The sequence below is a fragment of the Diabrotica undecimpunctata genome, chromosome 3, assembly GCF_040954645.1.
Source record: "Diabrotica undecimpunctata isolate CICGRU chromosome 3, icDiaUnde3, whole genome shotgun sequence".
Lineage (NCBI taxonomy): Eukaryota > Metazoa > Arthropoda > Insecta > Coleoptera > Chrysomelidae > Diabrotica > Diabrotica undecimpunctata.
Genome location: NC_092805.1, coordinates 103660295 through 103683603, shown reverse-complemented (window position 1 = coordinate 103683603; position 23309 = coordinate 103660295). Strand labels below are relative to the sequence as shown.

Genomic DNA, 23309 nt, shown 5'->3' with positions numbered 1-23309 from the left:
TCACTATTAACTATCTTATTTATTTATACAAGTGAAATAAATTTACAAATCTGCTCTAACACCTACTCCTGGACCTGGGGGCTCAGATTTCAAAGAGGTTGGTTCTCCTATGGGCTCCGCAGCAAATCTACCACTTCTATAAACAAAAAATCTAAATATATCATCAGAGATAAGCAAAAGATAAACATTTGGGAACAACATGGTTTGGATTTAATGGAGGAGATCATATAAAATTAATGTATACAATGACAGGAATAAATACATTATACTGTCATTGCTTAATATAGAATTAATATGTGATCAAGGTACATAAAAATAAAGCATGTAATCAATGTTCTTGTCAACACCCCTATAACATTTACTAATCCTAATAATCTTATTAATAGTTATGTACATCCATAAACATAGTCAATACTGACAAATGTAAAGAAAAACACTATTCTGACTACATTGGTAGCATGTTGGTAACTAAACAAGCTACGATGTTAGAAAAAGGACATTCATACATTCAATGCCAGATTTTTTTCATGACATGAGATAGCATGCTGATAACTGTAAGAGTCGCGGTGGTAAAAGAAGAGATATTCAGATGTATTTGGGATTTTAGAGGTTTAAAAGTAAAGTTAACATCCAAAAGAAGAGTGCAAGTTGCCTAGATACACAAGACAAAGTTTGTATGTAGACAAGTAACACTTCTAACACATAACTCAAAAAAACTAGTTTGTACATACAGGTTTATGATATTAATAAAAAAGAAACGTAAAGTAAATGTATCGAAATGAAGGAATATAGGAAAATTTAAGCAAAATAATAAATGAGGCGCTAGAAGAAATAATCGGATAACGTAAATCTGTACATAATATGAAAGTACTTAATGTAATATGTCTAATCATTAAGTCACATTCAAATATGAAGTCGCAAAAGCATCTAAAATTATTACAGTAATACCGCAAAAATTAAAACCCCGAACATCAGAAATTTCAGATAATCCTATGGTTAAAAAAAATCAACAAAATAAATTCTGAAACTATTTTCTTGTGGCATATTGTATAGTTGCTAAATCGAAATTTTTTCTTGTACCTCATCATCATCATCAGTAGCTCGACAACCCTTTCTGGGTCCTGGCTTGTTCTAGGATTTTCCGCCATTCTGTTCTGTTCCTTGCTTTGTTTTTCCAGTTGGTAATCTTAAGTGTTTTCAGATCTTGTTCCACTTGTTCCATGTATCTAAGTTTGGGTCTTCCCTTTGACCTTCTTCCTACTGGTGTTTGTCTCATAATATGTTTTGGTGTTTCAGTCTCCAACATTCGTTCAACATGGCCCATCCAGCGCAGACGTCCGATCTTTATGGATGTTATGATCTCGGGTTCGTTGTATGCTGTGTACAGTTCAAAGTTATATCTTCTGCGCCATATGTCATTTTCCTTTACCCCCTTATATATGTGTCTAAGGATTTTTCGTTCAAATGTGCCTAATAGGTTTTCATCGCTTTTCGATAGTGTCCATGTCTCTGATCCATATACAAGGACCGGTTTTATCAGGGTTTTGTATATTTTGCTTTTGGTGTTTCTTGTGATGTTGTTAGATCTTAGATGTTTAATTAGTCCATTATATGTTTTATTAGCGATATGTATTCTTCTCTTAACTTCTTCACTGACATTGTTATCTGCGGTAACTAGTGAACCTAGGTATGTAAAATTGTTCACGCTTTTGATGTTATAGTCTCCTATTGTCAGATTCTGTAGGTTTCTTTGGCCTGTCGATTTACTGACCTTCATGTATTTGGTTTTTATTTCATTAATGTTTAGGCCACTGTTTTGTGCCGCTCTTTCTATCGCATTAAATGCTTCTATCATCTCTCTTTCGCTTCTGGCTATGATATCAACATCATCTGCAAATGCCAATATTTGTACACTTTTTGTTATTATTGTTCCTCTGGTGTTGACTTTTGACTCCCTAATTATTTTCTCTAATGTGATGTTGAATAGAATACAGGATAGGGCATCTCCCCGTCGTAGGCCCGTTCTCACATGAATTGTATCTGTTAGTTCGTTTTGAATTCGAATTTTGCTTTGTACGTTAATAGTTTATTTTATGGTATCAATGAGTTGAGTTGGAATATTAAACTCTTTCAGTGCATGAATCAGAAATTCTCGATGGATGCTATCATAGGCACTCTCAAAGTCAATGAAAAGATGATGTGTGTTTTTCTTGTACCTATTAAACTATTATTTTATTTATTACTATTAAATATGCGAATTCATACACAAATTTATCTGCAGCGGCAAAGTCAGCAGATAATTTTTCTACTGCAACTGTTCCTATTGGATCACCATTCAACGTCTTATTAAGCTGTAATGATTAAGCTGTGACGACAACCACAAAAAATAGACTGATGGGACTATATGAACCCACAATTTGGCTACATATGTTTGGAGAGTTGTGGTGATAACGACGATGGCGTGACTAACTCCACATTAAGGTGAGTCACTACTCGTTACCCTAACCATTGCTTGCTATAACTCCCCAGTGTTTCACAATTTGGAGCATCGTATTTAAAAAAAGTTTGTTTTAAAATCCTCTTAATTTCCTTAATGCTTCCTTTACCTCTTCCTCCTCAATATTTATTTCTTCGTTTGTCATCACCTCTGGTGTTGTTGGTTCATTATCTTCACCTTTAGCAAACAGGGATCGAAAGTAGTGTACCCATGTTTCCTTCTGAATGTGTTTTGTTTTTATTAGTTCGTTTATCTCTTTTCTTTGTCCTCTGATCATTCTCCACATTTCTTTTTATGTTCCGTAGAAGTCGTGTTCCATCTGTTTTGAGAAGCTCTGCCAGTGTTCCCTTTTTATCTGTCTAACTAAAGTATTCGTTTCGTTTCTGATTCGTTTATAGTTATATGCCCGTTGTATTCTATATTGTAAATAGGTTTCCTCTTTTCTTCACATTTTATCTTCACTTCCTCTGTAAACCATAAGGTTAGTTCTAATAATTATAATAAAACTGGGTAAACAGAAGATTCAACAGATACAGATAGCAGATCTGATGAAGATTTTAAATAAATCGAATGTCGATCGACAATTTATTTAATCGATTTACCGTTTTTAAGTTATAATCCACCAATTGGCTTAAATATTTCTTTGCTATCGACGTCGTTTTTAGACAACCTAAATGTTTCCGAAAATTTCAATATCACTTTCGTAAATCTATGCTAGTTTTCAAAATCAAATAAATTGTATAAAAAATTCAATATTGGCAATCATACGTTTGATCTAATCGTTTTGATTTAATTCGTATAAATTTGAAAGCCATGTGTAAAGAACCAACGGGCCGAGTATAATAAACATATCTAATTAAACATCGCTAGGTGCTAGTAGGCAAGGCATGAGGCAATAGAGCAGTAAAAAGCCCAAAACCAATCAATTTTTTGCAGTTGGATGGATCTCAATGAAACTTGTTACATTCGATTTGTAAGAGCGTTAGGAAATGGGAGCGTTGTGAACTAAAGTGTAAAGTGATGATGTCGAAATGAAAATTACATTATTGAACTAGTAAAATGCGTTTTCCAAAGTGCATTTCGAAGTGATAAAAAATGATAAATTTGTGATTCGGAAATAATTTACGGAAATGAGTTCAATATTACTGCTCGGGAGTTTTTTGGGGAGGCTGAACACGAATATTATTAAGGAGATTTTCTCTGAGGCACCTAATGTCCAGGACTCGTCTACTCGAGTTTTATGGAAAGTCGATACAAAATCAGTGAAAATTCGTTACATGGAGGTTTTTGGGGTCGCTGAACGCGAATATCAAGACGGCGATGGTCTCCTAGGTACCTGTCCGAGGACGTGTCTCGTTTCCTTGAGTTTTATGTAAAATCGATACAAAATCAGTGCAAATTCGTTACTCGAGGGGTACTGTACCGAATATCACGACGGCGATAGCCTCCGTGGTACCTGGTTTATAGGGTGCATCTCGAGAGGAACCTCGTCTTTATTGCAGTTGGTAGCATTGCCAAAGTGCTACCATCTGTCCAACAGTCATGTTGCTCCTGCCTTTTAACTTTTAGTCGCTAACCTGTTACTTTTTACGTTGTAACACACGTTTACTTTCTCATTCTGTCCGCTAAATATTCTTAATATATTTATTATAAATAATTAAAAAAAGTAGTAATGTGTAAATCTGATTAAGTTTTTATTTAGTTTTGTGAAAAAATACTATTTATTCTTTGCTTGTTAGAAGACGGTTCAGTTTTACAATATTAAGCATTTTTGATAGTTTAGATATTGAAGGAAATTTCATTACCGACAGAGTATTTATATTCTAATTTTCAAAATTATTGAAGTTGTAAGTTTATACACTCCAGGGGTCGTATTTTCGAATATCGTTCGAGCATATTTCGCATACGAAATTAGAAGAAATTCGCTCGAAATCCAGTTTTTTATATTTTCGAATAGTGCGTATACGAATTTTTTCGTATACGACGACACGAATGGGTATGAACCATTCGAATTTCGATGCTAGTATACGACCAAAGTAATTTTTGTCATTTCAGTTGTCACTGGGCCCTTGTACGTCAGATAAAATTTCAGCTGATAGTTTTTAATCGTTGTTTTAGATTGAACAATACAATAAAATTTACATTAATACCTACCATATTTTTACATTAAACTTTGTTTTTAATGGGTGGTTTAAATAATTTTTTAATAGAAAGAAATAGTTAACGCCCTTGCCGAGGCGATAATATTAGCGGAACGAAAAGGCAAGTTTACCAACCCATTCTTAACCATCTAGAGGACTATTCGGATGTACAATTTCAAAAATTGTACAGATTAACAAGGCCCCTCACAATGGAGTTGATAGAATGGCTTTTTTTTGTTCGGCCGACACTGAACCACCATATTTCATGCCCTTTTTTACTTCTTGTTTTAGATAACAAATTCACCATAAACTAGGTTAAGTAAAACTGCCAATTATTCTTCTTTTTTTATTATTTAAGTTTTGGTTTTTTCGAATTTGCAGTGTTGCCGGTGCAAATTCTTTTAGTATACGTATAAAATTTCGAAGGACGTTCAAAAATACAGATTCAAATTCGTATACGAAATTTTTCATTCGAGTTAACTCGTATTCGAAAAAATTCGATTGAATTCGAAAATACGACCAATGGACAAAAATATCGAATATTTTGGAATTTTCCAATTTTTTTTTGTAGTCATTATTATTTCAAAATAATTTTAGATTACTGATATTACTCATATAGTAGGCTGATCTACTCAATTAGTTTGAAATTTTTTGACGTTTATTTTGACTTTCATTCAGCGTTTACTGTCATTCGTGTATTTTATCATAAAAAAACCTTCTTCACGTAAAGAAAAAACCATAGTAATTCGGTTATTTTTAGTTTAATTTAATAAGTTTAATTAAACATTGTTTTGATTTAACTAAGTTTGAAATAAGTATGCCACCAATTTGACACTGGGATGAAGATCAAGCAGCACAGATTGTAATTTTTTACGAGGAAGGATACACCCAAAAAAATATCGACGACGTTTCAAGAGAAGTCAATCTACAGTTTCGAATACTTTAAAAAGGTACAAAGAGACAGGAAATTTTGTACGAATTCCTGGTAAAGGACGCCCAAGATGCACAATCGCAATTGATGACCGTTTTTTGGTTCTTAATTCTACACGAAATCTACACGATGCATCTCAGAAATGAGCTACTAAATGTTAGAGAAGTTAATATGAGTTCAAAAACAGTTAGACGAAGATTAAAAGAAGCAAAACTTAAAGCCTAGACGGCCTGCAAAAGTTCCACGCCTTCTCCTAAATCATAAAGCTCGTCGTTTAGAATTTGCAAGAACACATATTCAGTGGAATATCGACTACTGGAAAAATGTTCTTCTCACTGATGAGACCTGCATCCTATTATGGAAATCAGATGGTCGAAACCACGTCTACAGAAGAGTTAAAGAACGATTCTGCAATCTCGCCCAGACCGTTAGTTTTGGAGGTGGTGGCATAATGCTTTGGGGAGCTTGCTTAGTTAGGAGGGATGCACCGCACTTGTGGAAGTGATTGGACAGATGACTGGTGACACTTACGTTCAAAACATCCTGCAAAATCATGTTTTGTCATATGTTGGTTACATTGGATACGACAGATTCATGTTAATGCACGAAAATGCTCGACCACATGCCGCTACTATAATGAGTAATTATCTTGATGATGTCCAAATTCAAAAATTGTATAGACCACCATTTAGCCCGGATTTAAATCCAATCTAAAGCGTTTTAGCTGTTCCCGTGAGGGATCAGCTAAAACGACGCATATGACAAAGAAATCCCGTTCCAAATACGATAGAGCAGCTTCGGCTTGTTGCACAGGATGAATGGAATGCAATTCCCCAAGAATATGCCCAAAAAGTTCTCACACTTATTTTCTTTCTTTCTCTCCCCGGCAAAATAATCCGAAAGAATTATATTCGTCTAAGAGTTTGAGCAAGAAAACATTTTATTGCTGCATGCAATGACATGTTACGATACGGTATCTACTACCTTTGGCCAAGGGAAAATAATTTTTTTTATTACCTTTCAAAAAAATCTAGACTTAAAATATTAAGACTATTAAGATATTAAATGCACAAAAATTTAAACAACGTGATTTACTAATTGATGAATTAATTGAACATGGTGGCCTACTACTTTTGACTGTACAATGCCTCATTCAGCTTTAGAAAGCCCAATATACCAGAGGAGTATAAATAGCAAAAAAAAATGAAAATTGTCCTATGCAAAATTATTCCAACAGTCGATGCAACAGAGCATTCGAATAGAGTACATCTTTAGGTGAAAAATTGGATCTAAGTAGAGCAAAATTGCTTAAACTCCACAGGCTGGGGATGGGAACTTAAAGAACAAACTTTAGTTCCCATAAAAATGATACAATTACTTGGTCCACCAAGAATCATGAACTTGATATTTTGCGAGAGCAAAGCTGATTACGGAAATTCAAGTGGATGCCGGAAACACGGATTGCATTGCAGCGTCGCATGCAAAAATTGTGCAGGTGTTAATTGTATAAATAACGAAAAATATGAAAATGAATCGATAGACGAAGAAAATGAGACAGTGGACCAAGAAGATGAAGACATTGCATTACAAATTGTGGTATCGGACTACTCCATTTTTTCCAAATTGAGTTAATGGTACAGTCTTATAGGATTTTTCACAAAGAATTCAAGTCTGAATTGCTTTAGTTTAGAAGCGGCTAGAAGATGCAAGAAATTGCATTTTAAAACGAGCATCTGTTTCAGAAACGGACAGCTCCAACTTGATTTTGTAGCAGAATAGGACAACTCCGTTACAGCCAATCGAAAGGTAGTATTTTCGTCAAGTTGCCATGCGCACTAGAACAAATCTACTGAGAGTGTCCATTGCGTTTCAAGTTTGCAACAGTTTACGACCTTATTTCAACCGTTTTCGTGTTTTTTTAATATTATTTGCGTTATTTTTCCGAAAAATGCAAGTGAACGTAGTTGAAGCAACTAAAAATGAAAACAGGAAGAGATTAATCGACAAAAATAATTGGAAATGGGAACAGGATAAGATTAAAAGGTAAGTTAGCATAGTTATTCTGCGAAATCATTAGCGACTTATCCGAATTGTAAGCATATAAGTAACAAACAAGATTGACAATTGCTAACTATAAGAGCTGTTTCGCGATTCCATTTAGCTTTTTACAACTTCAAGGAGAAGACAAAGCAAGATAGTTTTCTTCTCAAATATTGCAAGGAATCTGCCCCAGCAAGAATGCGAAATAAGAAAGGTGGACCTTCCAAAACATTTATCTATCATTATTTGTGTTAAATGAGACCCAAGTTCACACAGAGGTTTGTAGAAATACCTTTTTGCAGATTTTAGGGATCATAAAGCATCGGATAATAAGTGTATTCTAGCGTTTTAAGGATTTGTCTCTGGTGCCCCAGGAAACTCGTGGTGGCAATAGAAAAGAGTTATAAAATCTGTTACAAAATTTATTAAAAAATTTAAAGGAATTGAGTCTTCTTATTCGCCCCTTGCGTGACCATGGTAGGGCTACCTTGAAACGATGCCAGCGTGCGTAGCGGCGAAATTTGACAAAATTGGAATCATGGAATCTTTTTACGCATAAATTTTATCAAAAATGTGTGCAAATACATGTTGCGTATTTAATTGTGCTAATAATAGCAAAAATAGTAAGTGTAGATTTTATAGGTTAGCAAAGATTACATATAAATTAGAGAAAAGAAAAAGATGGATCCGTGCTAATAATATGAAAAAGTAAATATCACATAACCTCATTTTTATGCAATTGAAATAGGAAATATTTAAATAATTTACCTTAAATGATATTTTATAAGGCTTCAAGCTAACTGCAGAGTGCCTGATGACTTTAGCTTTTATATCATACCTTTTACTATTACTGTTTTTAATTATATGCTCTTTCACGTGAAAAACTTGATTTGCCAGTACTAGATTTTTCCCTTTCTTTTCCGTTTGGGGTTAAAAAGATATATTATGATGAATTTTGAGAAACCCAGTTTTTAATACTACATTTATTTTGTACATAAACTGAAAAAATATAATTAAAAAGTTAATTATTAATAATTGTCAATTTCGCCTGTATTTAAAAATGTCAAACATATGTCATATGTTTAACCTGAAAATTGGTAGGTCCAAAACAGTCAGATGAAGGCGGTAGGTGTCGCGTCAGTCACGCACGGAGCGAATAGTAGAGGTAAAAGTAAGAGAATTTACCTTAGTTCTGATTTGAACATCTGCGAACAAGGCTTCAAGCTAACTGCAGAGTGCCTGATGACTTTAGCTTTTATATCATACCTTTTACTATTACTGTTTTTAATTATATGATCTTTCACGTGAAAAACTTGATTTGCCAGTACTAGATTTTTCCCTTTCTTTTCCGTTTGGGGTTAAAAAGATATATTATGATGAATTTTGAGAAACCCAGTTTTTAATACTACATTTATTTTGTACATAAACTGAAAAAATATAATTAAAAAGTTAATTATTAATAATTGTCAATTTCGCCTGTATTTAAAAATGTCAAACATATGTCATATGTTTACCCTGAAAATTGGTAGGTCCAAAACAGTCAGATGAAGGCGGTAGGTGTCGCGTCAGTCACGCACGGAGCGAATAGTAGAGGTAAAAGTAAGAGAATTTACCTTAGTTCTGATTTGAACATCTGCGAAATATACGCTATGTATGATCAAAGCACATACGAAAATGGTTTAAAGGTAAAAGAATCTTACTTTAGACACATTTTTAACACACGTTTCAATGTCAGTTTTACGTCACCTCATACAGATGTTCGCTTAACCTGCCTTGAGTTTGAAGAGAGAGTGCAAAAAAATTTGCTACTTCCAAAAGTACGTGACCAAATGACATATAACAGTCGACAGCTGTACTGCTATAATCTTGCTGGCATTTCTGGTAATTCATCAACTTTACTGAATCCAGATTCTATCTAATTTATACAAGGTGTGATATGTAAAAATCGTCCAACCAAGTTGCCTCTGTGACTTTTAACGAGCTCTGTGAAAAAACTAGAAATGGAGATCTTGCAGAAATTAATGTAGTACGATTGGTTGCTGATGGTTGTGCGCAATGTGCACGTTTTGGTTAATTAACTATGCTCCTAATAATGTAGAACATGTAGAACTTGTATTCTCGGTAACTTGTCATTCTTTTCTTCCAGCGGACATAGTTATGGTATGCTAAAAAAAGAGTTTAAAACACTGACAACGATAATTGATGTGTCAGAACACTTGGAGGTGTTTTCCAAATATGGTTAAGTAAAAAAACTGGGTGAGAATTTTACTGCGCTAAAAAAGTTTTAAAAACCACACAGAGTGTTCACTTCGCCATTTTCAAGTGCAAACGTTTCCGTTATGTTCGCAATAAAGCTGAAAATAACGTGTTGGTTGCAGGAGAGCTGGCATACAATTGAGAAAACTAGCAAATTGTCGATCACAAAAAAAGGAAAAGTTACCTACTTCTCAACTTAATCCAGCTCTAATTACTCTGGGGTGTTCATTAAATCGGAAAAAAATGGCTGACGTAAAGATTCTTCTCACGAAACATTTTGGAAATAATTGGGAAGAGTTGGAACGTTTGCGTTGGTATTGCGATGTTACCAGTGGTACATCTATCACCGAACCAAATGAAGCAACTGCTGAAATAGATGCTATCAATCAAGAAGATTCCTGCGAATGTGAGGACCTGCGGGATGATACTCAGTACGGCTTAGTCCTTAATGTATTGTAATGATTTCTTTAATCTGAGCAATGAAACTTTCTTAAAGTAATTTAATTTTTTAAATAAAGATTTATGATGGAGCCTATTTTTTTGTTCACTAGTCTAAAAATGTATCACTAGCGTTATATTTAAAAACTGCTTTAAAACATGTTAATTACTTTAACAGTAGAAGTTTTCAGATGGATTGTTTGAAGGTATTCTTATTTAGGAATAGTTTCAAAATCGAATGTCGAAATGAAATATCAAATCTTTTTGAAATATTAAATATTAAAATTAATTGTATTTAAAAGAAGACTAATATGAAAGTTAGCTAATCCATAAGACTTATAATTTTATTTATTTATAATTTTTTAGTTTGTCATGAAAGCAAATTTTTTATTAATGAAAAATTGTTTATTTTTACTTAAAAGTACGTATAAAAAGTACCTGGCTGATGTATTTCCTTTAAGAAAGTTTTTGGGATTGGAATTGAATCAAAACACTGCAAACAACACATAACTGTGCCCCACACAAACTGGAATTGGTCTGGGGTGACCAGGGAACACAAAATAGACAAGTTCTGGGAGGTAGAACACTGATTGGGGCTTGAGATTATCCTGGATGACAACAAACTGAAATCTTTAAAATGCGGCCACTCAATTCCTTCTTTAAATAATGTGGACCTCTCAAATGGTTGGAAACGCCGTCTTACAAATCTCCCACATAGAGCACAGCACAACCAATCGGTGATTAACTCAACAAAAACTGACAAATTGTATTTTGAGCCCAAATTCACCTCTCAACTTGAAAAAAAATTGCCGGTTTTTGAAGACTACACGCCGAAAGCTATCTCTTCCGAATCTAAAATCTCTCCCTTCTAACTTTTAACTGCTACTACTATATTTCTACACTATATGTCCATGACAAAAACGAATATTCGAACAACATTAACGAATTTGAAGAAAATCCGGACTATCAATGAAACGAAACGCTTTGGCGTTCCATCGTAGAGTGACATCATTCGCCCAACCCGGTATAAACGTAAATATTCCTGTTTATTTGATGCGCAAAATCTCTAATAGGCGGAATCAACATCAAAAGAAATACCCATCTGTGTTATATAAACAAACTAAAAATGTTTATATTATCAATGTCAGCAACGCAAAAAGATTGAGAATATTTTTCGGTGTTTTAACATATATGAAAATCGAAATGCTACAGGTTCAAAAACGGACAGCTCCAGAGCTTGGTTGCAATATCGACCAACTCCATTTTCTTAAAAGTAAAGCTGCAATTTTTCAGCTTTCCTGAAAAAAAGTACAAAATGGAGTAGTCGGTCTTTGATACTCAGCTCTTCCACATTTCCACAAAACTCCAGGAGACGGAGCCCGTCGTGGGCACCAAGTAACGAAAATCGCCGAATAACCAGTGTGCGCTGATTTTATATAAATTTTCCATAAAACTCCAGAAGACGGGGCCATCGTGGACACCTGGTGCCTCGGAGACCGTCGCCGTCCTGATATTCGTATAAAGCGACCCCAAAACCCCCGAGTAAAGAGTTTGCACTGTTTTGTATCGATTTTACATAAAACTCCGGGAAACGAGGCCCGCCCTTGGACTGGTACCTAGAATACCATCGCCGTCATGATATTCGTGCAACCCCAAAAACCTCAAAGTAAAGAATTTGCACTGATTTTGTATCGAATTTCCATAAAACTCCAATAGACGAGGCCTGGACATTAGGTGTCTCGGAGACTATAGTCGTCATAATATTTGTGTTAAGCATCCCCAAAATCCCCGAACAGCAATATTGAACTCATTTACGTTAATTATTTCCGAATTACAAATTTATCATTTTTTATCAAAAAATTTCCTAACACTCTTACAAACTGAATGCAACAAGTTTCATTGAGATCCATCTAACTGCAAAAGATTGGTAAGTTTATTGATTCATTGCCTCGCCTATATGTGCTACAAGCTGATGTTTACATTAATTATTGATTAAATCACTGCATTTACATAACATATTAAACGTAAGAGTAATTATCAATAAAAATTATAAAGAGGAAAAGAAAGAAAAATATAAAATACCTTGGACCTGGTGCAGGTTTACCGCCACTTTTCAATTCATCTAAAATTTCATTAGTTGCTTCAACAGTTAAATCTTCCTGCAATTAAAAAAAAATATATTAAAACTCAATGACCACGAATGTAAAATACGTGTATTAAATATCTTGACAATAAGATGAATTACTTCGTGAAATGAACGGAATATGCTATCTGTTTTATTTATTTTTAGTTTCTACGCGTATTACTTTTATGCTTTGTTTGTTTCCAATTATATTCTTTTGGGGTAACCAGAAAAATGAAATACAAATATGAGTCTTGGCATGCTCTAAATTATACCTTCAAGTTTTTCCACTTGTTCTATAAGTATGGGCCTTTTCTTTGGTATTTTTCATAGCTGTGGCTGCTTAGTTAGTTTATTATTACTCGACCTAACCATCGTAACTATCAAGTTTTTATAAATGTAAATATGTTTGGTTCCATATCAACTGTATAGTGTTTAAAATTTTATCACCTACGTCAGACATAACTCTGATCCATACATGCTTAGAATTTTATATATTTGACACTTCATTCTTCTTGATAAGTAATCAGACCTCAGGTATTTAATCAGTTCATTGTATGCTCTATTCTAGTCGATTTTTGGGGTGTTAATGGAATAGTGAATAACAGCTTCTTCTATTCAACTGACAACCTCACTCTCTGTCCAAAATGGACTTAGTGCATCTTCTTCAAACAAACAAGGCAACGACGAACGAGTGTGGACAGTATAACCCTATTAATCAAAAATGGCAAAAATACCATTTTCATATCCCTAGTAGGAAGCGAAAGGTCGAAACATTCTAAAAATTCTCATATATTGGGAAAGACAAGAGAAAGCTATCCCAACTAATTGTCGCTAATTATATATCATTATGCTATGAATAACAAGCAAAAAGTTACTAATCATGGCTTTTGGAAACTAAGATTCGGTAAGGGAAGAGAAGAAAAGGAGAGTAGAGCTTCGTAAGTCGTAAATAAGCGAAATCTGCCTATTAAAGATATACAAAAACAGGAACAGAAAATATGCAGATTAAAGATCAATATACTTGAGATACAAAATGGATAAACTCTGGAGAATGCAATATAAAGCAAGGAAAAATCTATTATTAGGGAAGCACGGACACGCAGCATAGATATGGAGTCGCCATTATCATCATCATCATCAGCCCATAGTCGTCCACTGCAAAACAGCCCACTCTAGCAATGTGTCCTGCCCACGTCCATTTAATTTTTGTTATGTGTTTTATGATATTTTCTACACAACAACTTCAATTTCGACGTCTTCTACCTTTAAAGGATGGCTCGGAACTAAATTCGTCATCATTTTTGTCTTTTGGTAATTAATATTCAGACCCACTTTACGTGTTGCATCGTTGAGTTCATTTAACATTATTGGTAATTTTTAGGACATCTGAAATCAGGACAATGTCATCTGCGAATCGTAGATGACTAAGCATCTCACCATCGATATTTATTCCTTTATTTTCCCATTAAAGTAATTTCACAGCATGATCAAGTACAGTGATAAACAACTTGGGTGACAGAATCTCCCTGCCGAATATTTCTCCATATATCTATTTTAATGGTAGGAACGAGCAGATTTATAGTTGTTGTAGCATTCCTGTATATAGCTTCTATAATGTTGGTGTAAATATGATATTATACTTATCAAAAAAATAAGTAACGGGCTTCATTCCGATATTCAAAAGAATGATACTGTTGCAATTGATGACAACCCATGGGAAACTGAATTTAATACAGATGTATGCACCAGATACTGATAAGGAGGAAGAAGAAACATAAAAATTCTAGACTGAACTTGAAAAGAGTAACGGGCTTCATTCCGATATTCAAAAGAATGATACTGTTGCAATTGATGACAACCCATGGGAAACTGAATTTAATACAGATGTATGCACCAGATACTGATAAGGAGGAAGAAGAAACATAAAAATTCTACACTGAACTTGAAAAGAGGCTCACAAAATCTAGACACAACAGTAATCATGGGAAATTTTTACGCCAAAATCGGAGAAGGTAAATGTGGATCCTTAGCAGAAACATACACTGACTTGGTGTTCTCAATGATTGAGGTGATAATCTCATAAAATTCTGCTAGCAACACGACCTAGTAGTAATATACTATATAACCTTTTATAAATTACCTATAAGACACCTATATACGTGGAAGTCACCAGCAGATAAGGATAGCAGCATAGTCAGAAATTAAATGGACTAAATCTTAATAAAACATAGATACCGAAACACAATAGAGACAATAAAAGCATACACAAGTGCTGATGTACTTTCTGATCACCACAACAAGAATGTAAATATAGACAAGTTAAAGTCAAAATAAAATACAAAACGACTGAAACAAGACATCAATGACAACCTAGAAAGATGTGAAAGTTCATTTAGATTAAAAGATAACAACATAGAACATCGTAATGGAGCTACAAAAGTTGCTTACCACAACAACACACAAAGAACAAGACTGGATGACACATGAAATTTTGGAGATAATGAATGAAAAAACGAAAATTAAAGAAAAACAAGATCCGATACCATCGGTTATACAGTATAATAAAAATAAAAATAAGGGGAGCAAAAGAAGCGTACTATTCAGAAAAACGTAAAGAAATAAAAGACTCACAAAACAATATAACAACTTCAATTTGCATAAAAAAGTCAAATAACTAGCTGGGATAGGAAAATTCTTCTTTGGCGGATTAATAAAATACCTCTATGAAAGGTTGTCACTCCATCTTTTGCGCGGTCGTCCGATACTTGTTTTGCTGATTGGTGACTTATCTCTTGCTATTTTGACGAGACGAGTCTCCCCCATTCTGCTTATGTAGTTATTCCATTCTTTTTTTCTATTTAGTGTCCAATCGTTTATACCCTGTACGTTAAATTTTCTTCTAATGTCTTCACTTCTATTTCAATCTCTTGGCGGATTTTCTGTAATTCTTCTCAGTATACTCATCCGTTTCCAGTAGCCTTTGTGTTATGACTGTGTCGGGTCTTGTTTCTGAGGCAATTGTCATTATTGGTCTTACACTAACTTTATACATTCTTGACTTCACCTCAGTGTTAATGTGTCTGTTTTGCCATATACTGTTATTAAGGCATTTTATACTTGATCTCTCACTTCTTTGTCCAGGTCTCCATAGCTGGACAGTGTAATTCCAAGGTGTTTTATTTCCATTACTTGTTCAATACTCATGCCATCAATTTCTATTTTACATCTGGTTGGTTCTTTGCTGATTACTATTGTTTTAGTTTTCTGAGATGAGATTGTCATATCAAATTCTTTTGCTCTTATGTTAAATCTGTGGACCAGTCTTTGACGACTATCATCCCTCTCTATCTGAAGACAGAGAGGGAAAGATAATTATTGAAACAACAAAAATTATGCAGTCGGAATAAATATATAAAGGAATTATTTCAAGACAAGAGACAAGAAAATCCCTATATAAATAGTCTAGGTGGATATGTAAGACCCGAGAATACTCGAGCAGAGGTTATTTTTCAACACCGTGTCAACACCGGAACTGTCAAATAAGTGTTACCAATTTATGCCAAAATATCACCTTCAATCAATTACAGTTACAGTGTGTTCCTAACAAATGTTCTTCATAAAAACGCTTTATAATGCGTTTATACAAATTAAATGAAACATATTATTGTGTATTTCTTTAAGTTAACATTAATAGAAATCTTTAAATATTATTTCTACACGTATATAATAGAATATGTCTAGTGGCTGTAATACCAGTGTACTCGGCAAAGTGATTCTAAAAAAGAACACACCTACCGCCTAAATATTGTGTGTTGGTATCATGTGACCTGACGAGCTATGACGCGGATGACGTGCAATGGTAAGTAAATTAGATGAAGTATATGTACAAAAAATATAAGCAATAGCTGGAAAATAAGAATATAGAATACATAATTACAAAAACATTAATGTTCAGCTGCTGGTATATGAGGAACATATACAGTATTGCCCAAAATAAACAGTTCTGAAACTGAACCATAGATATCTATTTGTGCGAGTTGTCATATTCAAATTAACTGGTATAGACCTGTCAAGAAATCCTTAAACAATTAATTATTAGGACCTAATTGTTAAAAATGGTGTTAAGTACATATGAGAAAGTGTTTCTTGTGGAGCATGATCTTCGCTCACACGGAATCGGTCAATGTAATAGTGCAAGTCTACAATACATGTATGATCAATTTACACAACAGTTTAATAAACGTAGCCCAACACTGAAAGGTACAAATGGGTCTACTGATTAAGTAAGTAAGTAAGTTTAATAAACATTCTCCAAGTAATGCTGTAATTTTGAAGGTTGTTGAAAAGTTTAGAAATATGGGTAATGTATTGTGCCAATGAAAAGGAAACTCAGGGCATAATAGTACAGTTAACAACAATGATAACCATGAACATGTTTTTGAGTGAATCTTGGAAAATCCGAAAGTCAGCCAGTCAAGAACAGCATCTTGGCTTAAAACCTTCCTTGCAAAGAATCCTGAAGAAGCTGGGTGCATTTTCGTATGTGATTCAGGTACATTAACAATTACATCCCAGGGATTATCACAGAACAGTGGAATATTGTGCTAGAATAGAATTGACTTGAGACAACCTTTATTCCATAATATTACGAGAAATCTGGAATATCAGTATGTAGTCTGTCTTGAGAGAGGAGGAGCTCATTTAGAACATGTTATGAAATGTCAAAACTATGTATTTTTTAAAACAATAAAATAATTACAAGTTCAGTACTGTTTATTTTGGGCTATACTGTACTTTAAATTTTATCTATTCATCTACTTACATAGTAATCATCATTAATTTGTACCATGGGGGCATTAACACATGCTCCCAGACATTCAACCTCAGATAGGGTCCATAACATGTCTTTGCTTGTCTCTCCAACTTCTAACTTAAGATTTTTCTTAATAGCTTCAAGAATCTCATCTGATCCTCTTAACCAACAAGGAGTTGTAGTACAAATTTGAACATGATATTTACCTGTAGGTTTCCTAAAACAATAAAAAAACTAGTATTCACATGAGATATAATATAATAATATTCTAATCTTGAATGGAAAGAAAGTAGGTATGTATGAACAGAAAATATTTACTCCATTGTATGTTCTTAAATATGAATGATTTTCAAATACCTCATAAACATGGTGTAGAAAGTAGCTACTTCATACACCCTCATTCTTGGCAAGTTTAAAATTTCAGCAACTTTATGCATAGCAGAAATTGGTAACCATCCATATTGTCTTTGAGCTAAATCCAGTAAGGGAATCATTGCAGCCCTCTTGTGACCTTCTGGATATATGGCTAGGATAGCTTCAGCCCTCTAAAACAGAAGTGAAAATACTTTAATAAAATTTGTATGTATGGTGATACATTTAGAGGAAAAGTTTGTTGGGAAACTGTTGAACAATTTTGATGTCTAATGGAATCATCTTGAAAACAATAAATAAATACATTTTGAATTATTGTCTTTTGAATAACATTAAATAGATTCTAAACGAGTGATATACTGGAAATATAACAATAAGTCAAAAAATGATAAAAAGGTATTCAGGCTGCAACATTCAGAAATGAATGATAGCATTGAATTTTACATATCTAAAAGAAAAGATATAATAGAGGTTCTATCACAAAGTTTGCTCCTCCACTCAACTGTTAAAATATTCTACATAATATTTATTTGGAGAGACAAACCTAGCATTATCTTCATTAGACTGGTGTAAAATGCCATATCAAACAGAATATATATTTTTGTTAGTATATTTATACTTGTATTAGTGGCAAAAAAGAAATGTAAATGAATTTATTACCTCATATTGAGGAACTAATTATTGGAGCCAACTTATTCTTAAGTGGAAGGATTCAGAACTATTTCATTTTATTCAGAAACCTTTAAGTGGAAATGTCAAAAATAGAACAGCCTTGTTGTTACTGCTGATCCTTTCAATTTATATATCTCTTTTTAAACATCAAGATTCTAATTAAAAAAATCCATTAGAAAAAAAGCAAAAAACTTTTACTCTTTTCAGGATAAATTACCTTTTTATTTTCTGGGGTAAATTCAAAGACAATGTCTGGATTATCTTCAGGAGTATCTCGATGTACAAATAAGCTATCATGTTGTAAAGCGCAGGTGGTTTGAAGTCCCCTTTTGGTAAGAGATTTCCCCTAAAATAAATTGAGGTTATGTTAAATTACATAAGACTTAACTATAATGAATAGCCAATTTGAAGACTTAAGATTTAGCTCACTGTTACTAAAACTTACCACACTTGAAGATATCTCTTTTAGCAATTTCAACATATTCTCAATTTTATTTTTTCCAATTTAAAATTTTCTGACAGTAAACACTGACCTGTCACTGCAGTCAAGACCACAGACCACTTAATTGCACTAAATGCCATATGCCATTTACTTCACGTCAAAATTCGTCTTCTGGGTTTCGGCCAACTGCTTTTCACTTTCCATTTCCATGTCTAAAAGCCGTATGACACTATGCATTTTCTTGTATCATTTCTTATATCGTTTCTGATATAGAAAGTTATTTATGTTTTCTTCTATCGTTTCTTGCAAGTACATTTGTGCTTGTACGACACTATACAAGTTCTTTTACCGGAAATTGTATCTGATTCGGCACATGATTGGTCGAAATTTTGACACATATAAAAATAGAACTGCAGTACCTGAGGACCCCAAGCATAACCCAAGCCAGATGCTACTGATTATTTTTTAAAATACTGTGGTTCAAAAATGAAAGAAATAAAATGTCCCAATATTGAAACTAAATTGGAAACCACAATTTTTGAAGATATTCAACATGCTGTAATGGAAGACAGAAATAATAAATAATTTGGTTGTAATAATTTATTTGTTTTTTTTTTTACAAATTATGTGTTTGAATGGCATGCTCTTGAAATTCTACTCTCTCATTTGGAGATATATCATATTTTCAATTTGGCTACTGCTGTTCTAATCTTGGTTATTGTTGGTGGGCACTTTTCTCTGATGTCTGCTTGGTCTAACGAAGTTTTACGTTTTTGCGCACAAATTGGCGAATTTCTTGTACAAGAAACTGCAGCGGACACAAATTCTTGTATCGTTTCTGATATAAGAACTATATGCTTGTATGACACTATCCATTTTTTGGTTATTATCAGAAACGATATAAGAAATGATACAAGAAAATGCATAGTGTCATACGGCCTTAAGGCTTTTCAGGCATAATCAAACAATAACATAACCTTATAACATGAACATTAATTTGTATTCATAAATAATATGAACAGTAAATATCTTAATACTTTGATATTTTCACCTCACAAATTCACGAACAACAAATATTTGTTTTTGAAATCATTTTTAAATGGATAGTTTTTGTGATTTTCCAATCTCTACAATGAGCAGTGGCGGCGCCTAATGGAAAGTATAGGGAGTGCACAAATATTATAAATATTTATGAGATATAAACATAGATAACACCATAGGCTTCCACTTGAGCCCTATTTCCGAAGTCAAAACGTTTTTAAGAGTCGCCAAATTGTAAAATCAAAGGATCCTTTTAAGTAATTACAATAAATAGTGTATTTTATTAACTTTAATGATAATTTTTATTGAAAGTCAAGTCGCCTGTCTTTTTCTGAAATAAATTCCTTAATAACCAATTCATTAAAATTTAAAATTTCTTGAATCATTTTTTTTTTTCAATTGAAAATATTGCGAGTGCAATTAGTCGATCCTGACCCATAGTACTTCGAAGAAAAGTTTGATACGTTTTAATATAGATAAACATCGTTCTAATTCTGCAGTTGTCATTCAGATTCAGTCATTGGCATCGTAACAAGTACTTGAAGAATTGAAATTATGCCAGAAAAATCTTCTTGCAAATTATTTTTAGTAAAAAACTTGCGGCATTGGTTCGGATTGTAATCTGCTGAACTATTCAGGTCTGCCGCAAACAAAGTCAGAATAGCCATGTTGATTGCCAACGTTCGGAACGGACAAGGCACATGAAGAAGAAGAAGAAAAAATTTAAGGAAGTGGAAAGCCCCGGAAAGCTCTTTAAAATTGGATCTTTTATAAATAATTTCCAATTCAGTCCTTAATTTGTTTTTGTTTAAAAAGAGATAATTGCCAATTGCTGATTGCAATGCCAATGTAGGAAAATTTGAGCTGTATTTTTCTTGTTTCTATGAAAGCATTACTTTCTGTAGAACTGTTTTAGTAAAGAGTATTGATAGTAGCACACCAACACAACTAGTCAGTTTTTTCATAAATCTCGATTTTACTTGATAGTTTATAATCCCGACTTTTGCATGTCGCTACATTCATAATTAACATATTTTTTTTATGACGTTTCAATATTTAATTTTGAATTATAGTGAAGAAAATTTAATTGATTTTAAATATTCCACGCTAACATTCACAAATCCCTCCATTCTTAAATTATTTCGAACTTCATAAGCAATACAGCAAAATTTAAATGTATTATAGCGATGTACAAGTACAGCAGTACAGCATATCAACTGAATGTAATATACGTGCACGTGCAAATGTGCCCCTATGAAGGAATCGCCATTAAAAAACGGTAATATTTGGTCGGCGCAGCATTTGTGCAAACCACCAAATCAACAATTTATTCTTTAAACTGTTTCCTGGAACAATAACTGAACCGTTTGCATTGAGGTTAAACCTGGTGAAAAGCCATGGTGAAACTTGAATTTATCGATCCATCTCCTTTAAATTCTGCCTTAATGTTAATTTTTTATTAAGGAAGTAGTTTTATACATAATTTTGTAAAGAAATTATTTAGAGACAGAAAAACCCTGTTAACAAACCCGTTATAACTGAACGAAAAAGGAGCTATAAAAGTATTAATTTTATTTCTACCATCCACAATTCGCTACTACTGGGATTAAATTGAATCCTTGTCCTTGTCGTTGTTTTGTTTGGTTTGGCCGTCAGTTTTGTAAGGTTACTTTTAGAGGCCGTGTTAAATTGTGATAAATTTTATTATTAAAACTAGTGCATAAGCGAGTTACAAAATGGCAGCTAGTGACGAAAGTGTTGTTGGAACTCCTCCTAGTAAAAAAAAGAAAATTGTTTACCAACAAAAATATAAACTGGACTGGGAAAAAAAGTGGACTTGGGTCACGTCCAGTAGGTACAAAAGGTATGTTTTTTTTATTGAGTTTTTCTTGAAAAGTTTTTCTAATATAATTCTTATTTTGGTTGCAAAAATATACACGTAGTTTTTATACATCTCGTGTTTTTTTCTCATTCTTACACCCTAATAAAAATCTTTTATTGAATTCGGAAAATCTCACGATTTCTTACGATTTTTTAAATAGAATTCTGACGATTTTTCCTAGAGTGTTTTGGCAACGCTGTTACAAGGTTTTCGTTTCAAACTTCACACTGATAAAAACTTGCTTGTTCTTGTCAGTGTTGTCAGTTCTTGGCGGTAAAATAATTGCGGTATATACAGTCTTTTACGTCGTTAAGTTATAATTTGTAGGGGTTGATTTCTGATCTTTATTTGATAATTTGTTTATTTAGTTTGCAACCTAAGCAAAATGCGTTCGCCTCATACCTATAACATGTCAGAAGGTTCACTCCAGGTATGTTACATCTAAATATTATACATTATTACAATAATAGGTATAATGTGTAATTTCCTTCTAGATAATCATGTCTGGAGGAGAATTTCCAAATCCCATTATGCAAGTTTTGGGTAGCAAAAAAATAAATGCTGGATTAGGTGATAAAGAAAGAATTCGTATTTTACTGTCAGATGGAAAATACACCATTTCTTTTGCCATGCTAACAGCCCAGATTAACGATCGTCTAGGTCCAAATGGTGTGGAAACTTTTAGCATTATACAAATAGATAGATATGTTACGAGTATCATTAACAATTCGGGGAAAGGAGAAGCGTAAGTTCTCTATTATTTTACAGTTGCATTAGCTTATAGACCTAAAAAATATCATTAACATTGAAATTCCATGCTATGAGCACAATCCGAAAGAAAAATATGCCATACTGCTCAGTAGGAAAATCTAAAAGTGTTGTGCAACCTTAATACACTTTTTTATATTGTTAAGACAGAATATTTGACAATTTTATTATTGCCTTTTTTATTATATGCCGAAGATTATAAAATTCCTGACTTTTACTCTTCTTTGTGATATACAAATCGTTTTTGGTACAAATTCCTTTTTTTTTAATTTTGTACCGTAATTTTTGTAAATATACTTCTTTCATGAGAAATTTTGTTATGAATTTATACTACTACATAAATACGTCAATACCTATAATAATAATATGGTATTTTATAATGTAATGTCTTTGTCATTATGGAAATGTATATCCTAAAGTTGAAAATGTTCTAGGTACTATTGTTCTAAGTACTGTATATTGAATATAAAAGAAATCAGTCTATAATTTTTAACATTCATTTCAATACTGATTTTACAAAAAAATCTGATAGTTATTCAAATTAGTCAGGTATTATTACAAGTAATTTACCTACTGATGTTTTAGCGTTAAATTAAATTTTGAAGGAAAAAATCAATATCTATTTCATTACAAAATAAAAAACAAAAGAAATTAAACCATTTACGCAGAATGTTCAGTAAACTGTCTGGGAAATGACACCAATTATAAAATAGAAAACAAGGTTCTCAATACAAGAAATCTCAGTACTTACATGTATAAAAGGAAAGGTACAGGATTCCTAGAGCACCACTCAACTATTACTCACATACATATCTCAACCACTTTCTTTGAGGTATTTCAGTTTTGACAAAGTATTTAAGATACATGATGCATTAATATATAATTTAAAAT

At 33.0% G+C, this 23309-nt stretch overlaps 2 protein-coding genes across 3 annotated transcripts in view; one reads left to right on the top strand and one right to left on the bottom strand.

Annotated features, from left to right (window-relative positions):
• ND-24 (NADH dehydrogenase ubiquinone) lies at window positions 1-18884 on the bottom strand. The gene is made up of 6 exons (XM_072526460.1): window positions 18731-18884; window positions 18503-18631; window positions 17599-17786; window positions 17251-17458; window positions 12386-12462; window positions 1-136 (listed from the first exon to the last, which is right to left on the bottom strand). The coding sequence occupies exons 1-6, from the start codon at window positions 18764-18766 to the stop codon at window positions 43-45; spliced, it is 732 nt and encodes a 243-aa protein (XP_072382561.1). The 5' UTR covers window positions 18767-18884; the 3' UTR covers window positions 1-42.
• A 3011-nt stretch (window positions 18885-21895) lies between these two features.
• Window positions 21896-23309, top strand: part of RPA1 (replication protein A 70) — a 23495-nt gene continuing 22081 nt past the window's right edge. Inside the window, exons 1-2 of one of the 2 annotated variants that reach the window (XM_072526459.1) lie at window positions 21896-22080; window positions 22145-22395. In XM_072526459.1, coding sequence (XP_072382560.1) covers window positions 22036-22080; window positions 22145-22395 — 296 coding nt within the window. In that variant the 5' untranslated portion in view covers window positions 21896-22035. The remainder of the gene's footprint in view (window positions 22081-22144; window positions 22396-23309) is intronic. The other variant, XM_072526458.1, reaches the window with a different exon arrangement.

What these genes read in the sequence shown, in the direction of transcription:
- ND-24 (XM_072526460.1), bottom strand. Translation starts at nt 18,766, where the DNA reads ATGTTGAAATTGCTAAAAGAGATATCTTCAAGTGTG. An exon ending in AAGAGATATCTTCAAGTGTG is followed by an intron (nt 18,632 to 18,730) that starts GTAAGTTTTAGT and finishes AATTTATTTTAG; the next exon opens with GGGAAATCTCTTACCAAAAG. An exon ending in TTACCCCAGAAAATAAAAAG is followed by an intron (nt 17,787 to 18,502) that starts GTAATTTATCCT and finishes CTTCTGTTTTAG; the next exon opens with AGGGCTGAAGCTATCCTAGC.